This window comes from Dama dama, chromosome 6 (assembly GCF_033118175.1).
Source record: "Dama dama isolate Ldn47 chromosome 6, ASM3311817v1, whole genome shotgun sequence".
Taxonomy (NCBI): domain Eukaryota; kingdom Metazoa; phylum Chordata; class Mammalia; order Artiodactyla; family Cervidae; genus Dama; species Dama dama.
The window spans coordinates 29522837-29543728 of NC_083686.1; the positions used below are offsets into that span (position 1 = coordinate 29522837).

At 38.6% G+C, this 20892-nt stretch overlaps 1 protein-coding gene across 3 annotated transcripts in view; it reads right to left on the bottom strand.

The window, feature by feature from the left end:
* Window positions 1-20892, bottom strand: part of SLC4A4 (solute carrier family 4 member 4) — a 355228-nt gene that overhangs the window by 197878 nt on the left and 136458 nt on the right. For all 3 annotated transcript variants that reach the window (XM_061145831.1, XM_061145832.1, XM_061145830.1), the window contains exons 4-5: window positions 13966-14101; window positions 2959-3119 (exon numbers count right to left, since the gene is read on the bottom strand). In XM_061145831.1, the coding sequence (XP_061001814.1) occupies window positions 2959-3119; window positions 13966-14101 (297 nt within the window). The remainder of the gene's footprint in view (window positions 1-2958; window positions 3120-13965; window positions 14102-20892) is intronic.

The following is a 20892-nucleotide window of genomic DNA, read 5'->3' on the forward strand; positions in this document are numbered from 1 at the left end:
TTTCTCTTTGGCTACTGGTTAATGAGGGTCCAGTATCCTGTGGGACTTGATCTTCTACCATAATGGAAAGGGTCAGCAAATTACTGAAGACCAGAAACTGTGTAAGATGGCTGTTTTCAAGTTCTGAAGATCTCGAAGACAGTTTAATAAAAAAAAGCGCAAGTGTGTAATTTGACTTTAACATACATCACCCTTGTTGATCACCTTTAGGCAGAGCAAAGAAGTATGAGGTTGTTTCTAGCTCTATCCACTATACCTTTCAGAATCTTTTCTCCTGTTCGTGAAGTCTCTGAGCATCTCTTGACCTGACTCCGTCTATACTCAGGTCTTGCTAGGTAAACTTTATCCTGGAATAGTCATGTAAGTAAGAAAAATTACACCTGAGATCCTCATTCATTTCTATCAAAAACCCTGAGAGGTCTACTTTTATCCACCTTCCATGGATGAGATACAGAGAATGACAAAGAATTAAGTAATGAGCCTTGTCCATGGTCATACATGCTACAAGAGGGAGACCCTAATTAACCTCTCCCCAACTTTAAATCCACCATTCTCTCCATGACACCACTCTGCATGTCACGGAATGAATACATACCTCTTCCAGAGAGTAGGTATTTTTTAATAGAGAACAAACCCTGGGTTCAGTGAAATGAATCTCCAAATAGTGGAATTACAGGAAGTAACCATGGTCTAAGGTAGGACTTTTTTATTCAACACAGGAAACCTCAATGACCCTTAAACCACAACATTTATTCTCCCCCTAGACTGCCGATCCATTGCCCAGTCACAAGTTTAATCCCATTTGGCTCTGCCTTTAGGCATTTCTAAATTCAGACATCTTTGCTCCAGATTAGTTCTTAAAGCCTGAAAATACAGAAATTGTGATCTCACTCAAAAATTGGATTGCTTTTCATTAACCATGATACATTTTTAGATAACAATCTCATGTGCAGCTTTTAACAAATGGAAATAAGTCAGTGAAACAAATAGCCTGGAAAACCATTCCCTTCCTTTGCTTCTCTCCGTCACTGCAGATCTTCCCTGGATACAATAATCCAACATCTCTTCTCACATATCAAAGGTCCATTTTCAGTCTCACCTGCTTTGTCAACTATGAAAAATTCTGTAGAAAGCAGTATTTCCTACATTATCTTCTCACTACTTATTTATGTGGACATGGATTTGTAACATATTCCATTTACAAAGTGGTAGATTTGCAAACCTAATTCCAGGGCCCAGAATAGTGTCTGGTACACGGTAGAAGGCCATGTACCACTGCTGAATAAATGCATAAACTCATTCTATTCACCTAGCATCTTCACATTAGACTTCCTCCCTTCTCCACTTGCACCATAAGCACTTCAGCTACAAGTCAAGTGTAGAGCTTCCTTGTAAATCTAGCAAGCCCCTTGAAGAGGACATAGATATGTATAGATCAGCAAGATATATACCCAGTTTGAGAACTAATCTTCTTGTCTAATACACATGCTATAGACTTCCCGCTGTGTATAAAGACAGATGCCACAGACAAACCTTTGCCTTCTGATATTCAAAGAAATTTTGAGATTACACAAGAATTTTACACCGGTCAGTGGGGCCATGATCCACATCCTCTTCCCACAGTCCCAGAGTAAGGACACTGCAGGCCCCTTAAAGAAGTGCAGTCATCCCTACAGGGGCAGAGGTCACCAGGCTATGGAATTTTTCTTGGAATAACAAACAGAGCCCCTACACCTCTCCTTAAGGAAAACATGGTCTTGAGCACATCAATCTGAACGATAAGGCAGCTTAGGCCAGGTGCTTGCTAGAAAATGAAAACAATTACTACTCTCTGGCATGCAGCAATGTGTGCACAAGGTGTTTGACATGATAAGTTAACATTCAGGACTCACTACCACACGACCCTAATCACAAAGATGCCAAAGTTGCCCTGCACCATGAGGCCAGTGCCTTGCCGGGGGTTCTACAAATGATCCTCAGCAGCAACGAAACCCAACCCATTCACTAATCAATCAGGTTCCATGGGCTTCTTGCCCCACGCAATTTTCTCTACATGCAGGTAAAGAAGCTTGACTGCCACCTACAAAATCAACCCAACTGAGGGACTAGACATAGACCAGCTTCCTTTTTACAGAGGATTTAAACCCTATTTTACAGATGACAAAACTGAGGCCCAGAGAAGCTCAACACAATGTCTAAGATCAAGCAGTTCTAGAAATCTAGTGTGCAGACTTCCAGTCCACTATAGCAAAGGATATGGGGGGAGAGTTCTATTTAAAAACCTCAATCTATGCTAATATCTGAAGGAATGCAATCTGTACAAGCAAACATGGTACCAATTATAATTTTAAAAATAACATAAAAGTGAAAAGCATAAGAGAGAGGACTTAGAAATAAAACTGGATGGAAATATGCCAAAATATTAACAACAGCTATGTTCAGATGGAAGTACAACGGATGATTTTTTAAAATTTTGTTCTCAGTATTTGTCTGTACTTTCCAAATTTTCTGCAATAAACCTTAAGAGAAAGAGAGACTTCTCTGGTGGTCCAGTGGTTAAAAATCTGCCTTCCAGTGCAGGGGATGCAGATTGGATTCCTATTTGGGGAACTAAGATCCTACCTGTCACAGGGCAACTATGCCCACTTGCTACAACTACTAAACACAGGCACTCCAACTAAAAACCCACATTCTGCAACTAGAGAGAAGCCTGAGTACCTCAATGAAAGATCCCATGGGCTACAATGAAGATCACAAGTACTACAACTAAGACCTGATGCAGCCAAAAATAAATAGGCAATATTTTTAAAATAATAATAAAAATTAAAAGGAGAAAGAGATTAAATGCTATAGAATATTCAGCTCTGCTTATACCCAGAAGTCATCTGCACTGAGAAAGATTCATGGAGAGGCAGATAGCGCAGAAAAAATGCTAAGAACTTAAGACAACATACTTACCCACCAACTGTGGGAGAGACGAAGCTTCCCTGTCCAGCATGATGGATCCTTTCTCCATACAGGTCCTCAGCTCAAATAAGCTGTGAAGGGACAAGGTGGCCACGTGGGGTTTGCTCCATCTCTCTCCACCCTGTTCCACTTTTTCTTCAAACTTAATCCACCTAGAAACATGAGATTCAAGTGAAGAGCAATTAAAAGTGTTCTCATCACCTCTGGAAATAGCAACACCGACCTCTCCAGTTCCACCCCCACCAGCACTTTCAAAATGTCTCCTTTTGTGGAGTCTTAAAAGCTTATTCTATCATTAACTGAATTACCTTTATAAATACACCAAACAGACTCACCAGACTGCTCCTCTCCCTGATGTTAGAGAGAAAGAAAACAAATCAATGCATCCTTGGTTTTACATCTATTTACATGTAACCATGAAATCTTTAAGAATGATTACTGAACCAATTTTTTTTAAATAATGTAGGAAAATATGCATTTCAAATTCTCCATGGGGGTAGAGCCTACAGTGTGTAAAAATATCACTATTGTGAGAATTCTGTTGTAACTTCACAAGGCAAGTTTATACAAGGTGAAATAATCAGTTATGAACCAATTGCAAATATTTAAAAATACAGGTTGCAAAATGGTCAGACAAATATAAAATTCCCCTTTCATGCTTAAAGAGGGCCAGCATGTGTTGCTGTATCTTACATTAATAACTCTCTCTAGGTTGACACAAGTTCCCCTCTCATCAAGATGCTAACAAGCTTTTACCCCTTGAGCTTGGCTCCACGTGTGTTTAAAAATATACAAGCTCAGTAAACAATACATTTACTCTGATAATAACAGATCTCTTATTAACTCTAGTAATGGAACAAATAACCCTATTTTATAGTTTCTTCTTTCCAAGATTTATAGACATTTTGATAATTTAGCAACATATAGGACTGAAAAAAAGTTGAATGGAAATGAGAGCAAAACACATTTGAGAGTCTTTATATCCCACATATTATATATACTAACTCTTCCTACACTAGTAAAGGAAAACAGGAAAACATCATGATTTTGCTATTCATGACCAGAGAAAATGTTGCTTTCTATCACTTCAAAACTCTGAAAGATATTGGACAAGATAAAGAGGGGATTAAAAATTCTTTTCCTACACTCTTCATCCAAAAGTTTAATGATTGAAAAATGTTTTCCTAGGAAAAGCTAAACACTCATCCAACTCACTAAAGATGAGAACAAAGGGCAGAGATCAGGGGAAGCTCTACATAAGGTATTATTTATAGACTGCTCACCACTCCCAAGGGGAATAAAAGAACACATTATTAGAATCATGAGTGAAAATAGATCAACAGATCAGCCACAATGTCAAGGAAAATTCAGAATTTTAATCAAGCCCAACACTCATGTGATTCATGAGTATATTAGCTACATTCTGAATTTCCTCTTCCCTCTCCCACCCAGGAAATTCTCACACTTCAATGCCAACCTTATCCCCAACCTCACCCTCCACCCTAAGACCCTCCTCCTTCCCCCGGTATCCCCAAAAGTGTAAGGAGTGAAGGTTTTCACATGTTTTCCCTCACATTAAAAAACCAACACCAAAAAAGTTCTAAAACTTAAGATCTGGACCTTGTTTGTTCTACAAAAGTGGCTTTGAAACATTCTGAAAGACCTTTAATAGTCTTGTGTATGTGTGTGTGTGTGTGTGTGCACGCGCGCAGGCGCATTATAAGCATGCATGCAAGTGTGTGTGTTAATTAGAAGTTCTTCACCATTGTTGGTATTAGAACCACAAAAGTAGATGGAAATGAGAGAAAAATGACAACTTCACATCATATTCTTATAGAATTCTATGGATTTGCCCAGAGGATAAAAGGTAATTGGGTTATTTTGAAAGTAATCATGTTACAGTGTATATTACATTGGCTAACTTCAGGCATATTATCTTTTCAGACTTACAGAATCTCTAACATGTTGACTGGTGACCAGTATGTGAATCATATTTCTATTTGATATTATAATTTATCGCTCAAGATGAGACTCTAGAAGATTCCATTGTATATGAAACCTAGTCAGAATTGCACATAATTATGTTATCCATAAAGATGGTAGTAGTGGTCTTGCTTTTATTTCTAGGAGTATTCTTATTATCTGAGGGATAGAATCTTTGGTCACAGAATTTAAGTCCAAGATAAATAACAAGGGCCAGCTAGAAAGTCAGTAAATGGGAGTGTTCTATATATTCAGCCTTTACTTCCCTCTTATTTCCCCTGAATGATGACCACTTGCTCTTCTATCAGTTGCCATAAGTCCTTATAGCCAAATGCATTTTGTAAAAGAAAACTAAGCCTCACTTACATACAGTATATGACAAGAGCTCTTTCTGCCATGATCTTCAATTGTCCAAACAATATATGTTTGACAAAATCTTCTTTTTTAAAAAAGGAATAAAACCATTGCATTCTTTTGTGACCAATTAATCTCCATAGTTCATCTTAAATATGACTTTGAACGAGTTTCAGAAGCATATTTAGAAATAATCCCAAATAACTTGGATTTAGAAAACAGTATTATTCAACCTCCTGAATTATACCAGTTAAGATTTGGTCAAGATTTAACCATAATGAAATGGGAATGTCAAGTCTCAAAACTAGCCAGTTCCTTAAAATATACGAAAGACAAGTATTGTCTCAAAGTTCAGGTTTAAGTATCTATTTCACTTTGAGTTCAGTAAATATTATATGTTGTGATGATGTCATATCATAGTATAGCAAATAGCACAAGGTAATTCTGGGATAATGACTATTAAATTCCTTTAAAATACACTGCTTGACAAGGTGAAAAGACAGCCTTCAGAATGGGAGAAAATAATAGCAAACGAAGCAACTGACAAAGAATTAATCTCAAAAATATACAAGCAACTCCTGCAGCTCAATTCCAGAAAAATAAATGACCCAATCAAAAAATGGGCCAAAGAACTAAACAGACATTTCTCCAAAGAAGACATGCAGATGGCTAACAAACACATGAAAAGATGCTCAACATCACTCATTATCAGAGAAATGCAAATCAAAACCACAATAAGGTACCATTTCACACCAGTCAGAATGGTTGCTATCCCAAAGTCTACAAGTAATAAATGCTGGAGAGGGTGTGGAGAAAAGGGAACCCTCTTACACTGTTGGTGGGAATGCAAACTAGTACAGCCACTATGGAGAACAGTGTGGAGATTCCTTAAAAAAATTCGAAATAGAACTGCCATATGACCCAGAAATCCCACTGCTGGGCATACACACCAAGGAAACCAGAATTGAAAGAGACGTGCATCCCAATGTTCATTGCAGCACTGTTTGTAATAGCCAGGACATGGAAGCAACCTAGATGCCCATCAGCAGACAAATGGATAAGAAAGTTGTGGTACATATACACAATGGAATATTACTCAGCCATTAAAAAGAGTACATTTGAACCAGTTCAAATGAGATGGATGAAATTGGAGCCTATTATACAGAGTAAAGTAAGCCAGAAAGAAAAACACCAATACAGTATACTAACGCATATATATGGAATTTAGAAAGATGGTTATGATGACCCTATATGCAAGACAGCAAAAGAGACACAGATGTATAGAAAAGTCTTTTGGACTCTGTGGGAGAGGAGAGTGGGATGATCTGAGAGAACAGCATCAAAACATGTATATTATCAAGTGTGAAACAGATCGCCAGTCCAGGTTGGATGCATGAGACAAGTGCTTGGGGCTGGTGCACTGGGATGATCCAGAGGGATGGGATGGGGAGGGAGGTGGGAGAGGGCTTCAGGATGGGGAGCACATGTACACCCATGGCGGATCCATGTCAATGTATGGCAAAACCACTACAATATTGTAAAGTAATTAGCCTCCAATTAAAATAAATAAATTTATATTTGAAAAAAAAAATACATTGCTTGAGGGACTTCCCTGGTGGTCCAGTGGTGAAGAACCTGCCTTGCCATGCAGGGAACACAGGTTTAATCCCTGGTCTGGGAACTAAGATTCCACGTGCTGTGGGGGACCTAAACCCACATACCACGACTATTGAGCACACACGCCACAATTAGAGAGTCTGTGTGCCACAGTGAAAGACCCCGTGTACCGCAACTGAGACCCGATGCAGCCAACCAATGAATGAATGAATTTTTTAAAATACACTGCTTGAATTGTTCAAGGAACTGTACTTCAAACATGCAGGCATAACGTGATGGTTTGCCCATTTAAACAGACCGCAGGTAGTTTCATTACAGAAACTGTATATGCTATGTCTATCTTCCTCACATATCAAGGGCAAATCTGAGAAAAAACTGAAAATGACTCAGTTCAAATCAGAACCCATTAAAGAAAAGGCTAAGGCAAAGGTACCGAAGTTCAGCCTATTCATGTGTCAATGAATTTGTAAAGGTGCTTTAGAACCATGTAATTACAGTTCTAAAGACCAGACATTTTTACTGTAAAATGTACTAAAAGCTACGATCTAACCCTTCATAATAACTATGAATAACCATATATTTGCAATAAGTTCCCTATTTATCCTTTTGTCTTAGTTACTTGACATGTTATAGAAAAATTAATTTTAGAAGTTGGCTTTTTAAATGCTGGCAATCACAAAGCTGTTATAACCTTGAAGAAAGAGTTTATTAGGTGAATTTTATTTTTTCCAAGGTCTTAGAAGAATAATGATAAAGTACACTGCAGTTTAACACACTCTGAGTGACTGCCAACCAAACAGTATTTCACTAGTTTGTTGAAGAAATAGAAGGCCCACGGGAAACACTGAACATTTTGCAACTTTCCAATCATGTGATTAAATATAATTAAGAAAAGAGAAGACCTCTAACTTAAAAACATGCCAGTTTTACAGTGGAAAATAGACATGACCTTTGCCCTAGAATATAATCCAACTACATAAAGCTATTAAAACAATAATAAATTTCTTGAAAAAAAAAGAATTCTTGTTAAGTAATAAATGTCTCATCACACATAAAAGATGCCAATGCTAGTGTGAATCTGGGATAAATGATGTTTTTAAGGAGAATTCTTAAATTTCTAGATCAACTGCAAAAGTTATTGCAAAACAGTGTAGTAACCACATATAATTACATAGATGAGTAAATTCCTTTTTCTTACAGAAAAAATAAACCTGGTCTCAAATGGAATTTTCCAGAGTAACACAGTGAAGAAGAGATAGTGGATTCAGTGTAGATGAGGGTCCCTCTGCAAAACCCCAGGGTACGGGCATGTGGCTATGTTTGATGGCCAGGCCCTGAAGTCAGGTTCTCCAAACGGAGGCCAGGTCACTCGGCCAAGCAGAAACTGTTCCTCCATGTGGCCCACTAGAACTGAAACATCAGTACCCTTTTCCTTTGTTGGCTTGTTTGGTTTGTTGAAACTTGTGATGTCTTTCTTTTTACGCAGGTTTGGCAGTAGAATTTGAGTCTCACTGGGGAAGTGATCTTTAACACAGATTCTTATAACAGTGATGAATTCCAACATGGTCCATCTGAATATTCACTGAGGGAAAAATGAAAGCCAAAAACCATGCTGGCAAACGCCACTGACTCACAGAAATAAAGAGTTTGGAGTCATGGGTGGTTGTGACAGCCTTTCTAGCTGGCTTAAGGCCATCACCGAAACTGGATCATGACTTATTCTTTCACCAGTTTGCTTCATGAGTCAACTAGCTGATGCCTAGTCACCTAGAAGGAAAGCTATGACAAACCTAGGCAGCATATTAAAAAGTGGAGACATCACTTTGCTGAAAAAAGTTCATATAGTCAAAGCTATGGTTTTTCTAGTAGTAATGTATGAATATAAGAGTTGGATCATAAAGAAGACTGAGTGCTGAAGAATTGATGGTCTCAAATTGCGGTGTTGGAGAAGACTCTTGAGAGTCCCTTGGACTGCAAGATCAAATCTGTCAATCCTAAAGGACATCAGTCCTGAACATTGGATGGACTGTTGCTGAAGCACCAATACTTTGTCCACCTGATGTGAAAAGCCAACTCACTGGAAAAGACCCTGATGCTGGGAAAGGTACAAAGCAAAAGGAGAAGGGGGCAGTAGAGGATAAGATGGTTGGATAGCATCACCCACTCAATGGACATGAATTTGAGTGAGCTTCAGGAGATGGTGAAGGACAGAGGAGCCTGGTGTGCTGTAGTCCACCAGGTCACAAAGAGGTGGACATAACTTAGGAACGGGAACAACAACAGTCACCTAGAAATTCTTAATGAGAAGCACAGGATCATTCACTAGTACCAAAGGTTCCACTAGAACTACTGCTACATCACTGAAAATCAATATTAAAGTTTTGGGTTTTTGACTTTTTGCCATCCCATGTGCACTCAGGGAATTTTAGTTCTCTGACCGGGTTCTCTAAACCTGCAACACCTCCTGCAGTGGAAGCATGGAGTCTAAACTACTGGACCACCAGGGGAGTCTCTGAATGTCAGTATTCTAATGACCTAACACTAAGGATACTCTTTTGAAAAATAATATTCCCTGTATTCCACTGATTATATATATTTCTCAGGTCTGATCATTCTACCTTTGGGAAAGCCAGTGAAAATTCAAAGTTCTGACTTTCAGGAAAGAAAAAATCAGGGAAAAGATGTGGGAAAAAATTAGTAGGGTTGGCTATACTTCAAACATCATATAAATAAAGACTTCCCTTGTTTATAGTTTTACACGACTACTGTGCTTTGTGAGACTTAAATGGGGATATTTTTCCTACCAGTGAAAGCATTTTCCTTATTTTTTTAAGACACAGAGCTAACCTGAACTTCCAGAAGTAGGACTAAAACTGCAGTAATGCTGAGACTCCATGTAAGATATTCTTGGTCAAATGAAGTCATTAGTCAACTGAAAAAAAGCATAAAACATTACAAGGGAAAATACTAAAGAGGGTGTTATTGTGTTCTATGGGGTGTGGACTCAGCAGAAACTACATGGAACTGGAGAGATCTGGCAGGTTAGTTCTCTATGGAATAAAATAGTCCTTTTAATTGGAGTTTTCACAAAAAAGCAAAGAATTCTCTTTTGAATGTTAGCCAAAAAAAAAAATTCATGCTGCATTTTCATACATAAAATGAGTCCCTTTTAAGTCTTAAACTTTTATTAGTCTGGTAGGTTTTAGAGCTTTTCGTGGGGAAGAAAAGCCACATCGTGCCTGGAAACTGGACATCATAAATGGCAGTCATAAATTACTATCGTAATATTCAGAAGCAGAGTCATGTTGCAGGAAATAAAACCCACTGACAATCTGAATTGCTTCTGGAGATGCAACCATCTCCAAACTTCCCAACAGAATTTAGGTGGAGCAGTAAGTTAAGAATCAAGGCTCTATTTCTCCATTCATTCTATAAACACAGAATTTTCAACTGTGGGCTGTGTCCCAGGTAGTTGAAAACACTAGGAATATAGTGGTGACCAAAATAACCCCCAATTCCTGCCCTCATGGTACTTTACTTTATTGGGGAGAGACAATAACAAGATATGTTAACATGCCAAACGTTGATAAGTACTAAAGACAAACAGAATAAAGGATGAGGGATAGGAAGGTTTGGGGAAAGTTGCTTGTTTCCACTGAGGAGGGCGTGGTTGAATAGTGACCTGAAGGAGGTGAGGAAATGGGCCACAGAGATGACAGGGGGTACACAGGGAGAACATTTCAGACAAAGGGAAGTGCAAGTGCAAAGGCCCTGACACGGGCGCCATGACCAAGCCAGCGAGGCCAGAGCAGAGAAGTAGGAGATGAGGTCAAGAGATCACAGCGTACAGTTCATGAGGGAAGTAAGGGCAGGTTCAGGGAGATGGACTAATTACAAAGCATTTGCAGTCATCTAGATGAAAAAGAATGGTGGATTGGACCAGGGTTGTGGTAGCACTCAATGCAATATAATGGTGAGATTCTGAGTATCTGAATAATGTCGAGGGTAACTAGATAGGTTTTGCCAGTGAATCAAGTAAGGGATGTAGAGAAAGAGAGGTGTCAAAAAAGACTCCAATCGTTCTGGCTTGAGCAACTAGAAAAATTGAGTTGTTCATTGTGAGGAACCTTGTAGGAAGAGCAGGTCTGAGGTGGGAAGATCAGAAGCTCAGCTTCTGACATTGTACTTTGAGATGCCTGCATGCCTGCTAAGTCGCTTCAGCTGTGTCTGACTCTATGTGACCCCATGGACTGTAGCCCACCAGGCTCCTCTGTCCCTGGGGATTCTCCAGGCAAGAATACGGGAGTAGGTTGCCATGCCCTCCTCCAGGGGATCTTCCCAATCCTGGGATCTATCCCAATCCTGGGATCGATATAAGAATGTGGTTCTTATATCTCCTGCATTGGTAGGCAGGTTCTTTATCACAAGCGCCTCCTGGGAAGCCCTTTGAGATGCGAACTATCCATCCAAATATTTGTTTTCAATCGAACAAGGAAAGAAGTCTGGGCTAGAGAACTATACGCAGATGGCAACCGTGTATTGACGAATTCGTTTGAAACACCAAACAAAGGTCCTCTTTCGGGCTTTGTCAGCGGTGTGCCGGGTACCTTGGGCTGGGTACCTGCGTACACTGGGCTGTACATCAGTCAGAAAGAAATGGATTATCACAGACCTCCAACTTCGATCACATAATATTTCTAAGAAATTATTACATTTAGAACAGTAAATTCTAAGGTAATCAGTTCTCAACTAATCATAATCATAATCTCTCCCTTCAGGTGAATGAGTATAATGAGGTAGACAAAATGAAAAAAAGAACATCACATATATGATTAATTAATTAATAGTAACTGTGGCAAGCCCTATATAGGAGAAGTTATAGAAGGGAGACTATCTGTCAGTACATTTCTTTCTGGACAGTTTCCTCCATGACATGGTGTATACACACCACACTTTTTCTCCAGCAGTACAGCGTCTCAGGAACCCATGACATCACCAAAAGGACACATACGTTGTTCCCAAGGAAATAGCCAGCCTTTAAAGATGGTAAAGTATTCGTGACCATCTTAACCTTTAAGAATCTTAAATGAAAATACTATGTCCATCTCATCCAATTTTGAACTACTGATATAATGAGCTGTGATCCCTCCACATTTCTGGGACCAGGGGTCACATAAAATAAAGTACAGTCTGCATTTGGCTGAAATTAAAAACAGAATGCTGTACCTGAATTCTACTCTATATAGGTACTTGCGTAGAATTTTAAGATGAAAGTTAAGAATCAATGGAACTCTTCTAGGTGCAGCTGATGACACCAATAGACATGGAGGGATGGAATTTCAGAGCTATAAAGTATAATGATACTAGAAACAATGCAACCCAATGACTCTCATCTGACAACATAGAAAACTCAAGCTCAGGAAAACTGCACGACTATATGACCTGCTGGTGGTGGTGGTTTAGTCACTAAGTCACGTCCGACTCTTGTGACCCCTAGTTAGCAGCGAAGTCAAAACTAAACCAAAATCTCCCCAACACTTAATGCTGCCCCAGTATAATTATCACTCTGATCTTTTCTGTTAGAAAGAAGAAAAAGAAAGAATGAAATAGAGATACTAGTACAAGTTTTCAGTTTGAGAGAATTCTTCGGGACAATGATTTATGAACTAAAAGCATACTTTATGAAAGACTTTTAATATCCAGGTGATTGGTGCTAAGAGAGGGGAAAAAGAGATAAATGACTGGAAAGAGGCCCCCAAGAGAGCAAAGAATGAAGAGCTTCAGTGGGGAGCATTTGAGATGGAGGAGCAGAAATGAGTCATTGCTCACTTCTGTATTCCCAGTACCTAAAACAGTGCCCAACATGTACTGTATATTCAAAACATACTGGCTGAATTTAATTGATTTGAAATAAATTACAGCCTATAAAAGACATGTTGTTTGGGTTTCCCTGGTGGCTCAGATGGTAAAGAATCTGCCTCCAAGGGAGGAGACCCGGGTTAGAGTCATTAAAAACATGCTGACTGAATTTAATTGATGTGAATTAAATTATAGCCTATAAAAGGGATATGTCAATATTATTTTGTTGGTGAAAGTCAAATACACTGAACCTCCATATAGTGATGTCAACAGACCAATAACTGCCACTATATCAACATCTTTGTATTAAATGATTTTTATATGTCATAGATGATTTAATGTGGTGTATATAACTAAATCTACATGTAGAAAGAAAGAAAAGCTCTGTTGTGAGATTAGTGAAACTTTAGATATTTGTGCACTGCTTAACAATTTATAAAGCATTTCCACATATATATACATGTATGTAGGTAAATGTCCATGATATAATGATATATCTAACACCATATATATTTATAAATAAAATATATAATATAAATACTACATATTTTAACATATATTTATATATTGCATATCTTAAGTTGCATATATATGTATTATATGTATATCTATATATGATGATGAATGTCATGAGCTGGCAGTTGACAAGGGTCTGAAATTAAACTCGGGTCCCTACCACTCCCAATTCAAGTGAACCTTCTACTTGTTTTCACTCTATTTTTAAAAGATGATGGGTTTTCACTTGGAATAATGGTAAGTTTGTGGGTAACAGTCATTGTCTTTGCCACCTCCCCCTAATAGGGAATGGGTAACAAGTAAGACATGGTACCACAAGATACCTTGGCATGTGGAGACCATGGGTATATATATCCAGGCCATCATTTTAGGTGCCTGACTTTCTCTCTTTAAAATATTCTTATTGTTAAATACCTATGAATGGCGATTTACTTCCAATATCTTATAAAGGTTAAGATGCAGACCAATGACTCCAGCAGTGAAATAAAGGGTGTCCTGCATCCACGTCAATGTCAAAGAGAAGAAAAAGAATCCTTTTACTCTTTAACCAGCCAACCTCAGGCTCATCGGTCATTCAAAGTGCTCAAGTTAGAGAAAGGGGCTATAGTCAAGAATCTTGGCCCGTCCCTGTTTCCCTGGCTCAGTCCTGCACGCTCAGCCATGCCTCACCTCGCCGTCTCCTTCCACTCCATTTCTTGCCCATCCACGGCCAGCAGCTCATCCAGTTCCGTGAAGAGCTGAGGGGGTGCTGGGCTGTCATCCTCCTCGCCCAAGATGAATCGGATGCGTTCTGCGGCAGGAGAGACTGCAGAAGTGAAAATACTGCGGTTAAACATCGGCTGGACAACCCTGAGCAAAGTGTAGCTCCGAGGTCTTCCTCTGTCCCCAGAGCTGGGGGGCTTCCCTTCCACATTTTCAGTGGACATCTTCCTCGCCGAGCCTCCCTTGTCCCCAACCTAAAGACAAAAGGAATCCAAGGCCTTCTCTACGCCTTTGGTTCTGAATGGTGTCTCAGCTCTCCACCACACTCCAGGACAGAGCTCCGATTCCACGTCCCGACTGACGGAGAACCTTTAGCCCTCAGATGAGCTGAGGCCCAACCACGTGAGCTCCTCTCCTTCTCCACTGATGACCCATCCAAAAGTCTGAGACAGAAACCAGCTGGGGCCAATCATTTTCTCTACAGCAGTGGGAGGGGACAAGAGAGCACCCCAATCCTAAGTTTCCCCCTGGCCCCCACCTTCCAGCCACCCTCCCTATGCCCAATGCCCAAAGCCCATGCCCTTGCAGGCTCCTTACTGCCCGTAACTGCCTAGCTGCACAGTTGATGAAGCAATATTTAACAAGACGGAGCCTCTTCTTTACATAATGGCAGTACCCAAAAATGTTTAGTCACACTTCAGTGCACTTGAAAAACAAGCCCAAGTAAAATATTGTACACCAGAAGGGGAAAAAAACCTTCCAACTTGCTTGAGCACATAATTGAATGCCCTACTAGCTCCTTCTGACCCCATCTCCTAAAAGTCATGTAATGAAAAATTAACTAGAATCTCCTCCTAGATGTGGGCTGTTTTCTCTTTCTTTAAAATAAAAAAAAAAAAAAAAAAAAGGAAAGCTTTTGGAAATGGATGGTTCTAAGATAAAGCCCATGGATACTCCTTATAATCCCCAAAGAATGGTATATACATGTGACTGTGGTCCAAGTACACAGATTTATTCATCTGTAGAGCTTTGTAGTAATATATGCTCTCAACCTAATAAAACAAAAAAATTCCTACCATCTGAAAACTGCTATAATACTAGGCAGAATAAAATTCCATAGGTCAAAATACATTTACTACAAACTCATGAAAAATATTCAACCTACCTAGTAATCAAAACTAATTATTAAAACAAAATACATGTTTTGCCTATAAAAATGGCAAAAACTTCAAAGAATGACATTCTCAATGTGGGCAAGGGTTTAGGACATATGCACCAGCATTTTTCAATTTACATCACTGGTAGGAGTCCAAACAGAATCATCTTTCTGAAGGGAAATTTGAAAAAAAATATGGAAATGTTTTCAAAGTATATCTATCCTGTGAGCCAGCAATTCTACCCCTAGAAAGATGTTCACTTCAAATAAATAACAGTTGCTGTCGCAACATCTTATCTACAGAGGTGACCACTGTAGCATATTTTTTAATTGAGAAAAATAGAAAAAGCCTAAATGTCCAAAAAGGAGGATTGGTTAAAAAAACCATTGGTTAAGCCCATTCAATCAAATATGATGTCATCATAAAACATGAAGATGAGATTGTTGTTTTTTGACACGGATATCATATAATATTAATTGAAAAAAATAAAAATACAAAATCACATGCATAAAGCAACCCCACTTTGCCAAAGAAAAAATACACATGTATCCATAAGAATAGTCTGGAAATGAGGGGTCCCTCAGTTTGCATGGTTCTAATGAGTGTGAATTTCAGCTACTACAGTTGAGTTAAATAACACCAGTAGCCCAGCACCACAGCTTACGTTTCAGTTGTGTGGTACATTAACTATGAGTAATTGCATAAAATACAAAGTTCACTGCCAGCTCTTCAGGCCATCAGCCACCATGTAAATAACACACGTGCATCATGATCATGACCAATCATAGCGCCCCTTTCTAAGTCTGCCAGTGACTGGTCACCACACATTTATTATCTAGTTCACGCACAGACAGCAAAGCGCATAGTGGTGTGGCCTCCTTTTCTTGCAATGATAAATGCATATGACATGAGTAATCAAAAGAGGGAGTTGGCCAACAAAGATGGAAGTATAGCCCAGGAACAAAAAGTACTAATGCTGGAAGTGAAACCTACGTCAAATACAAACGGAGTTAAGACCTAGCTGATTATGGGAATGTAGATAATGCTGCCGTTCCCCATTTGAGAGACTCCAGATGTACAGTCAGGGGAACTTAGTGAAAGCAAACTCATTAACATAAATAATAAGGCAAGTGGTTGTAACAATATAGTGATGTCCCAGAGGAAGTGATATTAGAAAAAAAAAAAACCTTCACATTAAAGGAACTCTCATACACATTTCCTGACACGGAAAGCACAAAGGATAAAATGTTGGAAGCTGATCCAGACTTAGGAATATGACAATTCCTCTGGGCATAGAAAAGATGCTCACTCCATTTTATAAACTGTACTACAGGAAACGAGCAAACTACTTCTGACATGATTTTACAAAGAAATTAACCACTTCAATCTCAATGCTTCTAATGTTTTAAATTAGCTTGTACTAAATAAATACTGGTTTTATTATTTCTTTCATTTCCCTCTACCTTTACAGCCAACACTAAGAGAAATTTTAATGATTTGGAAAATTTTTTAGATGTCAAAGAACAATAATAACTTTTCTCATTCATCATTAGTATTGTTTTATATAATTTCAGCTTGCATAGTCATTTTTATGGTCCTGCAATACAATGCAAAGCAAGGACTGCCTGTATACATATCTTTTAAATGTTATTCAGTTTATTTCTAGGGCTTCTATTTTCTTCTTTTCACTTTCATATCAATTCTATATGCATAATTCATTCATGTATTAATTCAGCAATATTTATTGAGTGACGTCTATGCTCTAAATAGGTTTTGCTTCAGGCTTTGAAGAAAAAGCAAAGAACCTAGCAAAAAGATTCTAATTTATATGCTGGAGGGAAAACAAACATTAACTAATTAATTAATTAGTTAAGTGAATAAGTAAGTTAGTATATAAACCAGCAAACAAGAAAAACATCTGCAAATTGTTCTGTGCTTGCAGAACATTAAAACAAGGTAACTGAATACATAATAATATAAGATACAAGATGTTTTACTTTTGTAATTAGAAAAAAAGTGGCTTTGAAATTTCCTAAATCTCTGGGAGAAAAAAAACACTAAAGTTCCAGGATTTTTGTGTAAAAACATTTGCAATGCCTTTCCAATCAACAAATGGGATGTGTGATTATTTTAAAGGATCAGAGAACACATAAAAGAAATGATAGGAGGGTAAGAAACGATTGGCAGAATTTGGAATCTAGGTACTACTCCTAACAAGTAAAGTGTTCACATTACTAAAGATCTAGTTATTCAGCACAGTGGTTCTGAAACTGACAGTCACAAATTTGACGGATTTTTCATCAACATTCAACATCAAAGATCCCTGAGACAGAATGAGCTTTCAGAAAAGTTTATGTTTAGAGAATCAACTATTTGTTCATTTCTAAAAGATGCCGTGTGGCTTTGTCTTCACCTCTAACAGAGAAGAATGAACATCTCTCCTGCTTAAAGAACAGACTCTCCTACCCAGACACTGCGCAGCTCATCTGCGCTGAACTGGGATCCACAGAGCCCTACTCTGCAGTCTGATGTTCTCAAGTTAGCAAAGTACAGCTCACGGCTTATCAGACAGCAACTCGCTGCACCTCTGCAAAGCGGAATCAAAGAAAGATGTCATGTTACATCCAGGTCTTCCTCTCTGGGCACCGCGACTGAGCACCTTTCATAAGAAGTCTTATTTATTAAATATAGCCTCCGAGCAACCAGTATAACAGTCTCCAGGATAAAATTCCAAAATCATATGTCATAAACTGGCTTGCCACTCTAGTTTCTTTCCTCAGTTGCTCCCCTCACCAAAAGAAAGCTTCTCCAAGAATCAGAAATAAGAGGTATTGTACTGTCAATATCAACATGTGGGAGAGGCATCTCTCATGACCAACGAACACCCTCCCCAATTTCTAACATCATTATTAACACAAAGATATGCAAGGTGCAATGAAGTATGTCAGGAATTCATTTTTCCCCCATAACTTTTGATCAGATAAAAAAATGAGCTAAATACAAGCCACACCACTACTTTCAGACTCTGGAGCCAAACTGGGTTTGAATCCAAACTCCATTACTTATTTACTGTGTGATCTGAGACAAGTTAGTTATCTTCTCTGTGTCTCAAGTTTCCCCACCTAAAAACTGGGAGGATGATAATCACCAGAGTAGCTAAAATACAAGGTATAGATTCATTTTAAAATTGCCAGCCCTTACCAGCAAAACCTGCCTGGCTTCTAAGAAAGCAAGCTCTCACAGATATTAGCCTTGACAACCCCTCTATGTTGAAAAGATATCAGATAAGAAAGAAAATAGCCAAAAGTTTTGCACATTTTACTTTAGTAAATTAAGTGGCTTCAGTATTGAGAATGCAAAGGTGTCCATACATTCCAGGAAATAGCCAATAAAAGAACAAGGGGAAAATAAATAAGCCCTTTTGATCTTAATTTAATACCAGAGGAGTAGGGGGTTTAAGAATATCAGAAAATCAAAAAAAAAAAAGAATATCAGAAAATCAACTTGCTTTACACATGAACAGATTACAATTCTAAGTAATAACCAATCTAGTTTCATCATAAAAGAAAACCTAGAGGAAAAAAATGAGAGAGGATAACAGAAGAAGAAAGAAAGGAAGGAGAAAGAGAAACTGTCAAATTCATCCAATCACCTTTGTCAGAACAGAAGGTCTGCAGATCAAAATGAAGTTATGCCTTTAATCTGCTTTGATTTTTTTCCTTTTTTCATTCATCCTCTGGGTTAAAATGTATTTTGGATTTTTGAGTGGTTCAAGAATTCCCTGGAGGGTCCTACATGAATGTGGTTACCTCTGACCCAGGTCTACCTGTTGGCGGACAACGTGATGGTCTGCAGGGGTTGGGGACAGCTGGTGCCATCAAACCCCTGCTACCGACAGGAAGAAGGCAAACGCAGGGCAGGAATGCTGTCCACCCACTGCCACCACCAGCCACCACAGCAGACATCATCCTCACACTCTCTCCTGCAGAGCTTGAACTTGGCCTCCGCGTTCATCTGGGCAGCCACTCTCCACTCATCCGCAATGGCAGATGCAATGAAACCTCTCCACCATGCCTTGGCTACACAGCAGTCTACTCCCCACTTGCCTTTCTTGTCACTCGCCTCAATCTGGGTGTCCAACCTTGTCTCCCACAGCAACCCAGAAGTGTCCCATGACAGAATACAACTACACTGTTATTTTCCTTTCTTCTCTAACTGATTCCATCTCTAAGGCCCAGTTGAAAATTCTGTCTTTTCCAATGACCTATAGTAACCATTCCCCAGAAATGTGAATCTCTCTTTTACTGAAATCATAACTACACTTTGAATTATTCACTGAAGTGCCAACCAATACATGGCTTGCTTGTTATTACCTAACATTTCTAGATGTGCCTTGTCTCTCTAACTAGGTCACTGAGGTCCTAGAACACAGGGACTGTGTTTTATGCACCCTCCTTAAAGACTAATACAATACGGTGCCCATTAAGACTCACTCTGAGTATTAATGAATTAGATATGGCTAAACAAACCTTGTACATTTTCCAGCACACAAATATGTAACTTCTTGCAAAAAAGCAGCTGACATTAAGGACTCTGAAATGGAAAATATCTAAATTTTGAAAACTGCCCTTATTCTACCCTTCCCCTTAATCCATCTTTGCATGAACTGTACCAAAATACAGTCACCATTTCCTGTCATGTCACATATAAAAGAATGAATACTTCAGGTGAACTATTTTCCTCTGCTAGATGCAATCTCCTCCTACCGTGAGGGACCACAACATTTAATGTGCACATCTATTAAGACATTTGATATCCACGGCTCGGTGTGTTATTCATTGCTGTACTTTGTCCTCACAGTTTTTCATGCCTTGCCTAAACTGTTCTTGGCACCTATCACATACACAGTGAAGTTATACAAAAGAGAATGGATGGAAAATTGAGTAAAAGAATGAATGAAAAAAAATGAGTAACATCTATTCTGCCCCAGTGCCTCACAAGATGTCGTTCTATGCTTCTGTCCTCTACCTCTTGTTAATAAGCTCAACTAGGAAAATGACATCATGGAAAAATGCAAAAAATGGAAAACGGGGGGGCGGTGGGGTTAGCAAGATTTGAAGTATAGTTCCTACACTTTCATTTGGTAATTTAATTGATTGGTTTTCAGCGTATGCAACACGCCACGGTATTTGTTGAGATAATACAAATAATTTTTAAGCTAAGATCTCTATCTTCAAGGAAATTAATGCTGGAAGATAACATATAATAATGGAAAACATGCTGTCAATAAAAATGTAATACTCAATACGTAAGACTTCTGAATGGTTACATTGGACTAGGCATTGTGTGACGCACCTTCCATTTACATAGTTTATTTTACACAAGCCTATGAAATATCCACTACTATTATTCTCTTGTATTTCTCTCGCACTACAGTTAGGGAAACTGAGTATTAAGAAGCTACGAGACTTCTCCAAGTTGACACAACAATAAGTGATATGACCTCAAATCCACTTGTGTTTTTTCCAAGCACACTTCTTAGCCACCACACTCTAATGGATGATCTCATCTTTAAAAATGCTCAGATTTCCATATGAACAGTACAGACAGTAAATGTACTGGATTTCAGAAGAGGCAGAAATCATAATGGCATTTGAAATAGTCCTAAAGTAAATTAATTGAACATTTGGTTCATTATCTGCTGAAAGGCAATTTGTGAACGTGCTCTTTTATTTTT